The 11,921-nt window shown below is 40.9% G+C and overlaps 1 protein-coding gene across 1 annotated transcript in view; it reads right to left on the bottom strand.

The window, feature by feature from the left end:
- Nucleotides 1-454: 454 nt before the first annotated feature.
- LOC116316697 (protein NLRC3-like) overlaps nt 455-11,921 on the bottom strand; it is a 32,949-nt gene continuing 21,482 nt past the window's right edge. The window contains exons 5-9 of the mRNA XM_039606490.1: nt 9,784-11,542; nt 8,434-8,607; nt 7,429-7,584; nt 5,393-5,445; nt 455-2,148 (exon numbers count right to left, since the gene is read on the bottom strand). Coding sequence (XP_039462424.1) covers nt 1,598-2,148; nt 5,393-5,445; nt 7,429-7,584; nt 8,434-8,607; nt 9,784-11,542 — 2,693 coding nt within the window. The 3' untranslated portion in view covers nt 455-1,597. The remainder of the gene's footprint in view (nt 2,149-5,392; nt 5,446-7,428; nt 7,585-8,433; nt 8,608-9,783; nt 11,543-11,921) is intronic.

The raw sequence follows: 11,921 nt of genomic DNA, 5'->3' as shown, positions 1-11,921 counted from the left end.
ATCTGTAAGGGAACCTTGAAATATTCCTATTAACAATTAATGTTCATTATTAATTCACCACCTTCCATCACTTCTTCCTATAATCAGATCATTTCAATTCAATTGAATTTTGTTTATTCACTTTATTTACTTTATTTTATTCTTCACTTTGAGGTGCTTTATATTTATATGTAAATAATTCAGAGAAAACCCCAATGATCAGGCAGCTCACTATGAACAAGCGCTTGGCAACACCAGGAGGAACTCTCCAGCAGAACCAGGCCCATCTGCCATGGCTGGTTTGGGAAGGATGTGAGGAGGACAGGACAAAAGGCATACTGTGGAGAAGTTACGGGCAAGACAGCACAAATTATAATCAAATTTTCTTTTTCTTTCTTTAATTCTTTATTAAATCTTTATGGAAAGCAGTGTGAAGAAACTACTACTGCTTCACTTACAGCTTTCAAGGGTCAGAAGTTACATGTCAAATAAAGCATCAGAAAAAGTCACTTTGATAGTGTCGTCACAGAGGGTGAATAACAGACTGTAAAATCTATTTTACAGTTTTATTTAACAATTTGAACTAAAGTCCTTTAGCTAATAACCCATTTGTATTTGTAGAGGCTAAGCTTACGCTTGAAGCCACTGAGGTCTTTCTTGGCAGGGGTGACGCGATGTCACTGGTGTGCATGAACTTATTAAACTTGATACAGTCCAATAACTCCAGCCATACTTATCTTGTCCTTTAGATTCTTTATTCCAACATGATTTAACATAACAGTGCAGCGGTCACAAACTGTTTGCTTCCTCGCAATCAACAACACACCTGGTGTTACATGTGCGTCTACCTTTAATATAATCACCATACAAACAAAAAACACAAACGTGACCCCTAGCAGCATGCATAAGATAACAAACCCCCCCAAAATCACTCCTACGGTATTGTCACATTATAATACATCCAGTGAGGGACACAAATAAGCAAGTGAATTCATTATGAAAACAGAAAAAAAGACATGGCAGTCTCAGAACACTGGCGGTCCCCTTTGAGACAGGAGTTTAGGCATACAGGCTGATCTATTTTATTGAAACATATTAAAATAAATGGAGTATTTCACCAGGCTCAGGAACACAATTTCCAAACCACAGTCAGATTTGGCAGCAAAAGGTGTTTGTGTGAAATTACAGCTTAATGATATTTGGAAACCCTTCTTTATTAGCAAGTAATATCATTTGAACATGATCCTTGGTATTATTTAAAGACAAAAAATCATTATTATTTAGTATAATTACTGATCAATCACGAATTACAAAATAACTACTTTAACTAAGACAAACAGCCGGAAATTTTGATGGAATTTTGGCAGGAGGTGCTGCAATGTCTGACTTTTTCAATAGGGGCTGCTGCATCCATGCTTTCGATGCACTGCTGGTGCAGGGCTGCAGTTGATACAAAGTTAAGCAGTTTTTGTGTCTGTTCACAAAAACTGAATCATATCAGCTTAACTCAGAGAAACACAACATACTGATGTTGACTGTAAAGCTTTAAGTGGAAAAAAACAGAGAAGCAATATGTTGATCTTGGAATAACTGGAGCATCTTTGGGTTTTTTAACAGTCTAAATTTTGCCTAACAGGGGGAGAGAAACAGAGGAATCAGGGTTGGACCTTAACCTAAATCCAGGATAAAGCGGTTCAGTAAATGTGGTGTTGAAGGTGTGGAGGTGGATCAAAATGTCAGAGACTCTGTAGAAGGACAGAGTGCCAGCAGGACAGTCCACATACACTGCTACTCTGTTAGAGACAGAGGAGGAGGAGGAAGAAGAGGAGATGCGAGTGTGCCGCTTACTGTGCCACACAGAGTAACCTTTGTCAGAGCACCTCAGACTCCAAGATTGATCATTTGATCCAAACCCACAGTCTGTTATGTGTCCTTTCCTTCTGATTCCTCTGTAACTCACAGATATTTCAATGTCTCCTCTCCACTCGACCTCCCAGTAACAGCGGCCAGTCAGATGATCTGTGCAGAGCAGCTGAGGACAGTCATCAAATCTGTCTGGATGATCAGGATATGACTGAATCTTCTTCACATGTGTCACCTTCCTGTTGTTGTCAGAGAGTTTAAGTTCTCTATTTACTGTGTTTGTGTCGATTGTGAGTTGACAGGAATCTGATGGAGAGAACAAACACAATCCAGCTGCAGTTATTGATCCATCATCTGTTCATTGATTGACACTTTGATGATGACTCCTGACATCAGAGATGTGAATGAGTGATGTTTTTTTTTAAACTTTCTCTTTATTGATTTTACACTTATTTTACATACAGAACTAAAGAGGGCACGGGAAACCAACACAAAAATCTTCCCTCCCGATCTCGTAAATCTCACACATGTCCTCCAAATTTATCAGTTCCCCATGCTTAACTATTTTACAGATTGCAGTGATTCCATGCCTGGACCACTCCCTGAATTTATGGTCTAACAATGCTGGAAGGAAGCGTGGGAGATACGCTGGCCATCCCAGCAACCCTATTTCCCTACCAAAAATTTTAATCACATCTGCCCATTTTTTCAGGGAAAAACTTACACAGAAATTTTGCATCTGATATGCCTGTGGCAAACTCTCAAGAGACCCCAGAACAGACTGTATTGGGAAATCCATCAAAGAAAGCTCAATGTCCTTCCATTTTGCCTCATACTTAGAGTTACACCAGCACACTAGAGGTCTGATCTGGGCTGCCAGATAGTAATCCTCAAAGTACGGTAGGGCCATGCCCCCCCGGTCACCAGGCAGCTGCAATGTTGCATCTCACTCTCGGCCTTTTATTTTCCCATATGAACCTTGAGCAATGCATATCCCACTCCCTAAATTGTTTTGCTGGAACCTCCACTGGAAGTGCTGCAAACAAATATAGCAGCTTTGGGAGGATATTTATCTTTATCGCTCTAACTCTGCTGCCCAGATCGAGGTGGAGCAGACCCCACCTCTCCAGAGCTTCATATATCTTCTTGTTCACCCGATTATAATTAACTTCATATAACAATGCAAGGTCTTTTGTCAGCAGCATCCCCAAGTACTCCATTTGAGATTGATGCCATCTGAATCTATATCTTGCTACCAATTGTTTTGAGGGGTTAAAAAAGAATGTCAAGATTTGAGTTTTTTGAATGTTTAGTCTATAACCAGACAGTCTGCCATATTCTTCCAGCATTTCCATAAGCAGAGGGATTCCCTCTTCCGGGTTTCCTAGCGCTACTAGCACGTTGTCTGCATACAAGCAAATTTTATTTTCCACGGTCCCCATTGTAACCCCCTCCAATCGAGTCTCTTCCCTGATGCATTGAGCCAACGGTTCAATGAAAAGGTTAAAGAGCAGTGGGCTCAACGGGTAGCCCTGCCTACAGCCACGTTGTAGTATTATCCGATTTGAGAGGCTTCCGTTAACTTTGATCCTCGCTGTTGGAGACATATAAATCATTCTTATACATTGAATAAACCTGTCACATAGCCCAAATCTCTTCAACACATGAAACAGAAATTCCCACCCGACCATATCGTATGCCTTTTCTGCATCAAGCCCAATGAGAACTGTTCCAGTTTTCCCTTTAAGTATCTGGTCAATAATATGAATGGCCCTTCTGATATTATCGTGTGTTTGTCTGTTACCAATGAAGCCTGTTTGATCCTCCTCAATCAGCGTGGGCATCAATGTACTTAACCTCTTAGCCAAAATCGCAGCAAATAGTTTATAGTCCATATTTAACACGCTAATAGGTCTATAACCTCTGGGGTCAGTTTTATCCTTCCCTGCTTTTGGTATGACAGAGATATACGCCTCCCGCCATGATGGTGGGAGTGTGTAAATGTGCGTGTGGATGGGTGAATGACTGGATATGTAAAGCGCTTTGGGGTCCTTAGGGACTAGAAAAGCGCTATATAAATAGAGGCCATTTACCATTTACTTGTTTTTAAATTTCGAACTTTATGAATAGTGTTCTCCTGTTGTTGTCTCCTGAGTCTCCATGATAATAGCCTAGCAGCTTTGGGTCCTGCCTCATAACATCGTTGTCTATTATATTTTAATTTTTTTTCAATTTCCTCCCTTAAAATTTTGTGGATCTCCTGTTTAACCGGCCTCATCTGCTCCAATACCTTGGGGCACCTTGTAACGGTGTGCAGCTGTTCCAATTTTCCTAAATTTTCCCGCAAATCTGACAGCTTTTTTGCTCTCACCTTCTTTAGGACTGCACATTTTGCAATAATTTTACCCCTAAGGTATGCCTTAGCCGCATCCCATAGAATTGTAGGATTAACTGTTCCATTGTCATTGAGTTCTAAATATGTTTTTAACTCCTGTCCCATTTCTCTTTTAAACGAGTTATTATTTAACAGACCTGTGTTACGCCTCCATAAGGTGTTTTTGGGGCTAGCTTTAAACCCAATCTTCATAGTTAGTCCCAAATGATCAAAGAAAATCCGCTTCTCCTTTATATATACAGGCTTCTTCCATGCAGCGCGGATTTGTTCTTTAATATTGAACTTTAAGAAGCGCACCACCGTTGATCGGGGCGGCGCCCCCGGCGGCGGCTGCGCTCCCAGCGCCCGGTGAGCTCTCTATATCCCTAGGTTCTTCTCGCTGCCCAAGTCCACACCGTCCCCCAACTCCGACATCATCATGCTTTCCACATACCTTAGCATGGAGGTGCCTTCTATATTCTCAGGGATGCCATATATCCGTATGTTATTATGGCGTAAGCGCCCCTCCAAATCCGTAACCTTCTCTTGGAGCTGCCTCTGGTTATCCAACAGCTGAACAATGGCATCCTTCACTCCAATGTCCCATTTCTCCTTCCCTACCATGTTTCTTTCCATTTCTTCCAGACGTTTCCCCACCTCCTCGATCCTGCTTGTGGCAGTGGTAACCTGTTGGTTTATCTCGTGTGTTAACTCGCTCATTTGGGCTTTCATGTCCTCTTTCAAACTTGTTCTCACGAGCGATAGCTCCTTCTTCATTTCTGCCTTAAGGCCTTGCATGCCCTCCGCCACTACTTCACTCACCACCTGTCTGAGAGAGCCTAGCGCTGACGTTGAGGCCTCCTCCGCCATCTTCTCGCCCTCCTGCTCGGAGCGTGTTTCGTATGTCTTGCTCTCAAGTCGCCTTTCTAAGCTCCGGCCTGGGGCTCGTCCCTTCTTATTTTTATCTCCGCTCATTATTCTTGAGGGGAAAGTCACTTTTAATGGATTATATTCTTGAATTGCGGATTATTTTAGCTATCGATGCAGGAGCTCCTGTTTATGCTGCTACTCTCGCCACCATGACACCGGAAGTCCGTGAATGAGTGATGTGACAGTTTGAAGATGGTTGAATGTGTGCTGCTTTGTTTTCATGAATCACATTAAAAACACACTTACACTTCCTCAGATCTGGTCTCAACCATTGTTCTCCAGCAGGCTCCAGAATGACCCTGAAAGGAGGAGGGGGGTCAGACCAGCACAGTCTCTTTCAGCATGCACACATGGACATTACACACATTTTCAAGGAATGTAAGTTGTTCTTTAATATAAACTTAAATTTAAAAAAAATAATAATAATTTAGAAAATAAAAAAACTTCTAAACTGTTACGAAACTACTCCTACTATCCAACAACAAAATTCACATGTAGAAGAAGGGCTTCAAAACTGACTCGCAGGGGCAGAACATGGCTGTGATGATGAATTGGTGCTTGTGGGGGGGTTGGCAGACTGTACCAGGAGAGGATGCTTTAAGTACATGTGATTATCCATGGCAGATGTTGACAGATGTTTGATATTTCTGCGTCTGCTGATTTGACTTTTGCACACATTACATATCACTTTGGTTTCTTCTGCAGCACTGACTGCAAAATGCTTCCACACAGAACTTGAGTTTTTTTGGCTGCTGGAGGACCAAGAGATGGCTCAGCAGCAGCCACACTCTTTTCAGTTTGGTTGCCCAAATCCATGTGGGGAGTTTCAGCTAAGTTAACGAGTGACGGGAAACTATGCTAAGGTTAACTGGCCTATAGCCTACCTACATCTTGCTGTCTGCAAAAGACAGAGTAACTTAAACGTACCGTACAACTCGCGTAAGTGCATAGAATTCGACACAACTACACAAGCATTGTTTTAACATTTTTAACCAAACGTTAACGTTACTCTGTCAACAGCCTTTTGTCTAAATGACTGAGCTAACACAGCTACGTAAACAGAGCAAACATGAGACCAGTGTCGCCAACTCCTCAGTAAGGAAAATCGCTATTGGCTGCAGTGTTGCCAACTCCTCCGTAAGGAAAATCGCTATTGGTTGTCCTAAAAGTCGCTAGAAGTCGCTAAATGACGTCATCGCCTAATTTGCATAATTGGTCATGCTAATGTAATCCTAACCTGTTGTTGGAGAGAGAAATAACATCGTGGAAGAGACATAAAGTGAGTAAAAAACGTCCTATGCATTTAGAATTTATTTAGAACTACAAATTAAATTTCTTTTAGCAATTATTGTTTTTTAATGTCACAATTCCAACCCTGCTCCTTTATCCGGGCCTGGACCGGCAAAAGTGACCCGAAATAGGTGCTCTGGTGGAGTTACTGTGTGTGTGTGTGTGTGTGTGTTTATAAGTAGTTTTAAACCTTGTGATCCACAAATAAGCATAACAGTAAAAGAAGTGTTACAGTCAGTGCGGGAGCAGTGGCTTCGCTCATGCGCGGTTCATTTGCAGTTTGGACGCACAAGTGTGAACATCTCCTGCAGCGGGGGGAGGACTATCCTCCGCCCGTGAGCGCTTTAGCACGGGTGAGGTGCCCACGGTAGCACTGCTGCTTGTTGAGAGTAAGAGCGATACGCGCTTTCACGTCAAAAAGTCATCATAAATAAGTCTCCAACAATACCAGAAAAAGTCGCCAGATTTGTCGCTAGTCGCTTTTTAGAAAAAAAGTCACTAAGGGGGTCTGAAAACTCGCTAAATATAGCGACAAAGTGGCTAAGTTGGCAACACTGCATGAGACCACCTGACTGCAGACGTCAATAATGCAGTGTAATAATAATAATAATCTACTGATCTTCGCGAAAGTTATAAACTGCCTCCGGAACCCAGTTAAGGTACAAAAAAATCTATTCAACAAAAATAGTGATACAGTTCAGCCTTTTTTTCGCTCAGCCGAGCCTCTCTGTTGCTGTGTGGAGCAGCCCGTGTCAGTCACCTCTTTCACACGTCACCCACATGCACTGCGGTCACATAACGAAAATTAAGCTTTTTTATTTAAAGTTTTCCCTTTTTCCCGAATACAAATATATTTTTTAAGTAATTGTTCGAAAGAGGGACATGGTGTAAAACACCCTGGACAGATGCACAGAACTAACACAGAGTTACACCATCATATCCACATTTACAATCAAGACTATTCCATCGTCCTGCACCAGGCCTCTCCATACCTGAGAGTTTCCCATCTCAGCTGCTTCAGCTGCTTCACTCCTCCCTCTCCTGGATGGTTGTAGCTCAGGTCCAGCTCTCTCAGATGAGAAGGATTGGCGCTAATAGCTAAGGCTAGAGAAATACAGCCTTCCTCTCTGATCACACAGCCTGACAGTCTGCACAGAACATCAGAAGACAGACACTTTTAGGGCACTAATCTAAAACTAGGGCGTTTCAACTGTCTAATTGTAAACTATCCATATCAGGCTTTTGTCACTCAAAATTCACTGTGGTTCACATTTTTGTCTTTTATTTGCATTTTCTATACATGCAACATATTCATGCTGAATGAGCAATAAATATTTCTGTGAAAATTTAAGATTAGTTTACAATAATGCAAAAAAGGAAAACAAAACAAAACACAGGAGATAATGCATGTAGCTAAATTACAGTAAGTCCTGTTCTTTGCTTTTGGTTTTTGGTTTTGTAATGTGGCATGTAGCATAAGTAACTACATGAATGCAGCCACAAAGGTCGCAAAGAGAAACAAGGTTTTATTTTTTGTTTTTTGTTTTTAAAAGGACATAAGTTAATAGATTCACACAGTTTCTTTTTGCCACATTTCCTTGTGCTAAGGAGAATAACACGTTCACTTAAAATGGACGATATTCAAGTTTAAAGGATTTAAAAAAAAAAAATAGTATCATTAGTCTTAGATCAGCTGCTTTTGTTATGCAGTTTTGTCTGCCACTAGCTACTGGGTCTCTCTCAAAAATTAAGCCTTGAATCTTCAGCTAAAAATGGAATTACATATCAGTATTGATTTCCCCAGATGTTACTATTAATTTAACCCAGTTAGATTACATCAAGGACTGTGCAATATCTGGGAAAAACAAAACAAAAAAAATGGAACCTCTCCTCATTTCTTATTGTTCAAGGATGGAAAAAAAAGTTAATATAAGTAAGACCAGATAAGATATTTTAAAATAAATGGCTTTTATTTAAAGAAGCTAAAGAATTTTTACCTAAGAGTGTTGAGTTTGCAGTGCAGACTCTTTAATCCAGAAGACAGGATCTTCGCACCTGAATCCTTCAGGTTGTTGTTACTCAGGTCCAGTTCTCTCAAACTAGAGGATTGGGAGCTGAGAACTGAAGACAGAGCTCTACAGCTTCTCTCTGAGACATTACAGGCGCATAGTCTGAAGAGACAGTAATGACAAGCTCTGAAATGGTTTGCATCATCCTTATCTGATAGACACTTCGGAATTCATATTAACAATTGCATGTCCTCATCAGCGCTTCTTGAGGACTTCTTGAACCAGTTATGTAATAATTAGATCTGCCAGGGAGGTAATGGTTTTAGTAGTGTTTGTGTGCATGCATGCATTCATGTCATTTTGTCTGTAAACATGATGGATCGAAAATGTTTGAATCAATACCGATAAAACTTTGCAGGGGTATAATGTGCAGCCATAATAACAGCCCCCAAGGTTTTCAAGATCTACTTAATGATTTATTGGTTGAAAATTGACAAAAAGTAATATAACTCAGAAACTATGATTCTTATAGGTCTAGTAGGTATTATCAACATATAGAAATGTCCATATAAATTTTCAAAATATCACATCACATTTGACCTATGACCTCTCCTATAAGATCAATAAATTGATCAAGGTCAAGGTGATAATGAAATTGTGTAGCTATTTTAAACAATGTTGCATTGACAACATATTGGTTTTTAGAAAATGATATATATGGGGATTTCAAATATTCTGTAACGTGTGTTTGGGTCAGTCCATATGCAGGTAATGTCAAATCATCTGAAAGTTGTATTATTTTTAACTGAAATCTGAATTTTGAATATCATGTCTCTAAGACCATCTAGACTCATTTCTTTCATTTAAGAAACATTGCAAAAATCAAACCTGTACTGATGATATGGAACTTTTAGTAGTCACTACTATAATTTTCTCCTGTCTCAATTTTGGCTCTCTCAGTCCTCCTTAGCCTGGCTTCAGTTGGTCAAGAACACAGCACGTATAATGCTTAAAACAGCTAGCTTGTTTCCCTTCACTGGCTTTCAGTGAAATTCAGAATGTGTTTTAAAATTGTATTAATCACATACAGAGCCAGGTTCCTGCCTATATAGCAGAGCTGCCGAGACCGTATTCCAGCGGTCACCTACTCAGATCATCCGATTAGTGTCTCACTGTGTAATCGAACATGTATACCTGTGTGGTTTTATCCAAACTGTGAAGAACCTTTATATGTGTGTATTTTGAAAGTGCCACACAAATGAAGTTATTACTATTAAGTGTGATCATTTTCATTTTCGTCAGTTTCTAAAGATGGCAGTGTATTTAATGGTAACTTACAGAGCGTAATTGGAGGCTTTGACCACAGGCAACAGACTTAAAAGGCCTTCTCCTGAAGCAGAGTATTTCTTTAAGTCAAACTTATCCAGATGTTTTTCTGATGACAATAAAGTGAAGACCAGAGCTGACCACTGGGCAGAGGAAAATTTATCTGTGGAGAGACTTCCTGATCTCAGGGACTGTTGAATTTCCTTCATAAGAGAACGATCATTCAGTTCATTCAAACAGTGAAAGAGATTAGAGATTCTCTCCTGACCAGGATTCTCCCCAATCTTCTGCTTGATGTACTGCACTACTTCCTGATTGGTTTGTGAGCTACGTTTTCTTTGTGTCAGCGGGCCTTGTAGGAGAGTCTGATTGGAATGTAGTGAAATACCCAGGAGGAAGCGAAGGAACAAGTCCAGGTGTCCATTTGCACTCTGTAAGGCCTTGTCCACAGCACTCTGGTAGAAGTGTGCCCCAGTTTGTTGTTCTTCCAGCAGATTGACTCCAGAGTTGATGAAAGTCAGATGGACATGAAGAGCAGCCAGAAACTCCTGAACACTCAGGTGAACAAAGCAGAACACCTTGTCCTGGTACAGTCCTCTCTCCTCTTTAAAGATCTGTGTGAACACTCCTGAGTACACTGAGGCTGCTCTGATATCGATGCAACACTCTGTCAGGTCTGATTCATAGAAGATCAGGTTTCCTTTCTGCAGCTGATCAAAAGCCAGTTTTCCCAGAGACTCAATCATCTCCCTGCTCTCTGGACTCCAGTGTTGATCTGTCTCAGCTCCTCCATCATACTTGACCTTCTTCACTTTGACCTGAATCACCAGGAAGTGGATGTACATTTCAGTCAGAGTCTTAGGCAACTCTCGCCTCTTTCTGGTTTCTAGCATATTCTCTAGAACTGTAGCAGTGATCCAGCAGAAGACTGGGATGTGGCACATGATGTGGAGGCTTCGTGATGTCTTGATGTGGGAGATTACCCTATTGGCTTTTTTCTTATCCTTGTATCGCTTTCTGAAGTACTCATCCTTATGTGGGTCAGTAAATCCTCTGACCTCTGTCACCATGTCAACACACTCAGCAGGCATCTGATTGGCTGCTGCAGGTCGTGTGGTTATCCAGAGGCGAGAAGTGGGAAGCAGATGCCCTCTGATGAGGTTTATCAGTATCGCATCCACGGACGTGGACTTTCGAGGGTCAGTTAGGATTTTAGTTTTGTGGAAATCTAGAGGAGGTCGACACTCATCCAGACCATCAAAGATGAACACAACCTGGAAGTCTTCAAACCTGCAGATTCCTGCTTCTTTGGTTTCAGTAAAGAAGAGATGAATAAGTTCCACCAAGCTGAACTTTTTCTCCTTCAGCACATTCAGCTGCCTGAAAGTGAATGGAAATATGAACTGAATGTCCTGATTGGTTTTGCATTCAGCCCAATCCAGAGTAAACTTCTGTGTTAACACTGTTTTCCCAATTCCAGCCACTCCCATTGTCAACACTGTCCTGATCGGTTCATCTCTTCCAGGTGGCCCTTTAAAGATGTCTTCTTGTCTGATTGTTATTTTTGATCTGTGCCATTTCCTGGTTGCTGTTTCAATCTGTCTGACCTCATGTTCATGATTGACCTCTGTAGTCTCTCCCTCTGTGATGTAGAGCTCTGTGTAGATCTGATTCAGAAGGGTTGGATTTCCTGCTTTAGGAATTCCCTCAAACACACACTGGAACTTCTTCTTCAGAGTAGATTTGAATTTGAGCTGACACTTCTCAAGTGCTGCTAACAGAAAAAAACAACACATAAAATCTTCTGACTAATATGGTTGGTTTATTTAATATAAATTCATAAAAAATTGCTAATTGTCTTGCCACATAGTGTTTCTCGGTGCCAAGTGCACTTTTCAATATCCTAATGCTTGAACAACGGGTTCATTATAGATAAACTCTGTTTAGTACAGTCACACCCCAGGTCTCACTCTTATTGCCTGCATGATCATTGAAGTCTCCTAGTAGGACATTGTAGATTCCACCTGAGGCATGTTCCAGCATGCCAATAGAGCATTCCAAGAAGGCCAGGTGCTCTGATATGGGCAGAACTTTGTGCCAAACTGAATTTGAATAATTTATATTTGAATTTGCATTGCTAAGATTGAGTC

Source organism: Oreochromis aureus, linkage group 23, assembly GCF_013358895.1.
Source record: "Oreochromis aureus strain Israel breed Guangdong linkage group 23, ZZ_aureus, whole genome shotgun sequence".
Classification (NCBI taxonomy): domain Eukaryota; kingdom Metazoa; phylum Chordata; class Actinopteri; order Cichliformes; family Cichlidae; genus Oreochromis; species Oreochromis aureus.
The sequence above is the reverse complement of the archived record's forward strand: the minus strand, read 5'-3'. Positions and strand labels throughout refer to the sequence as shown.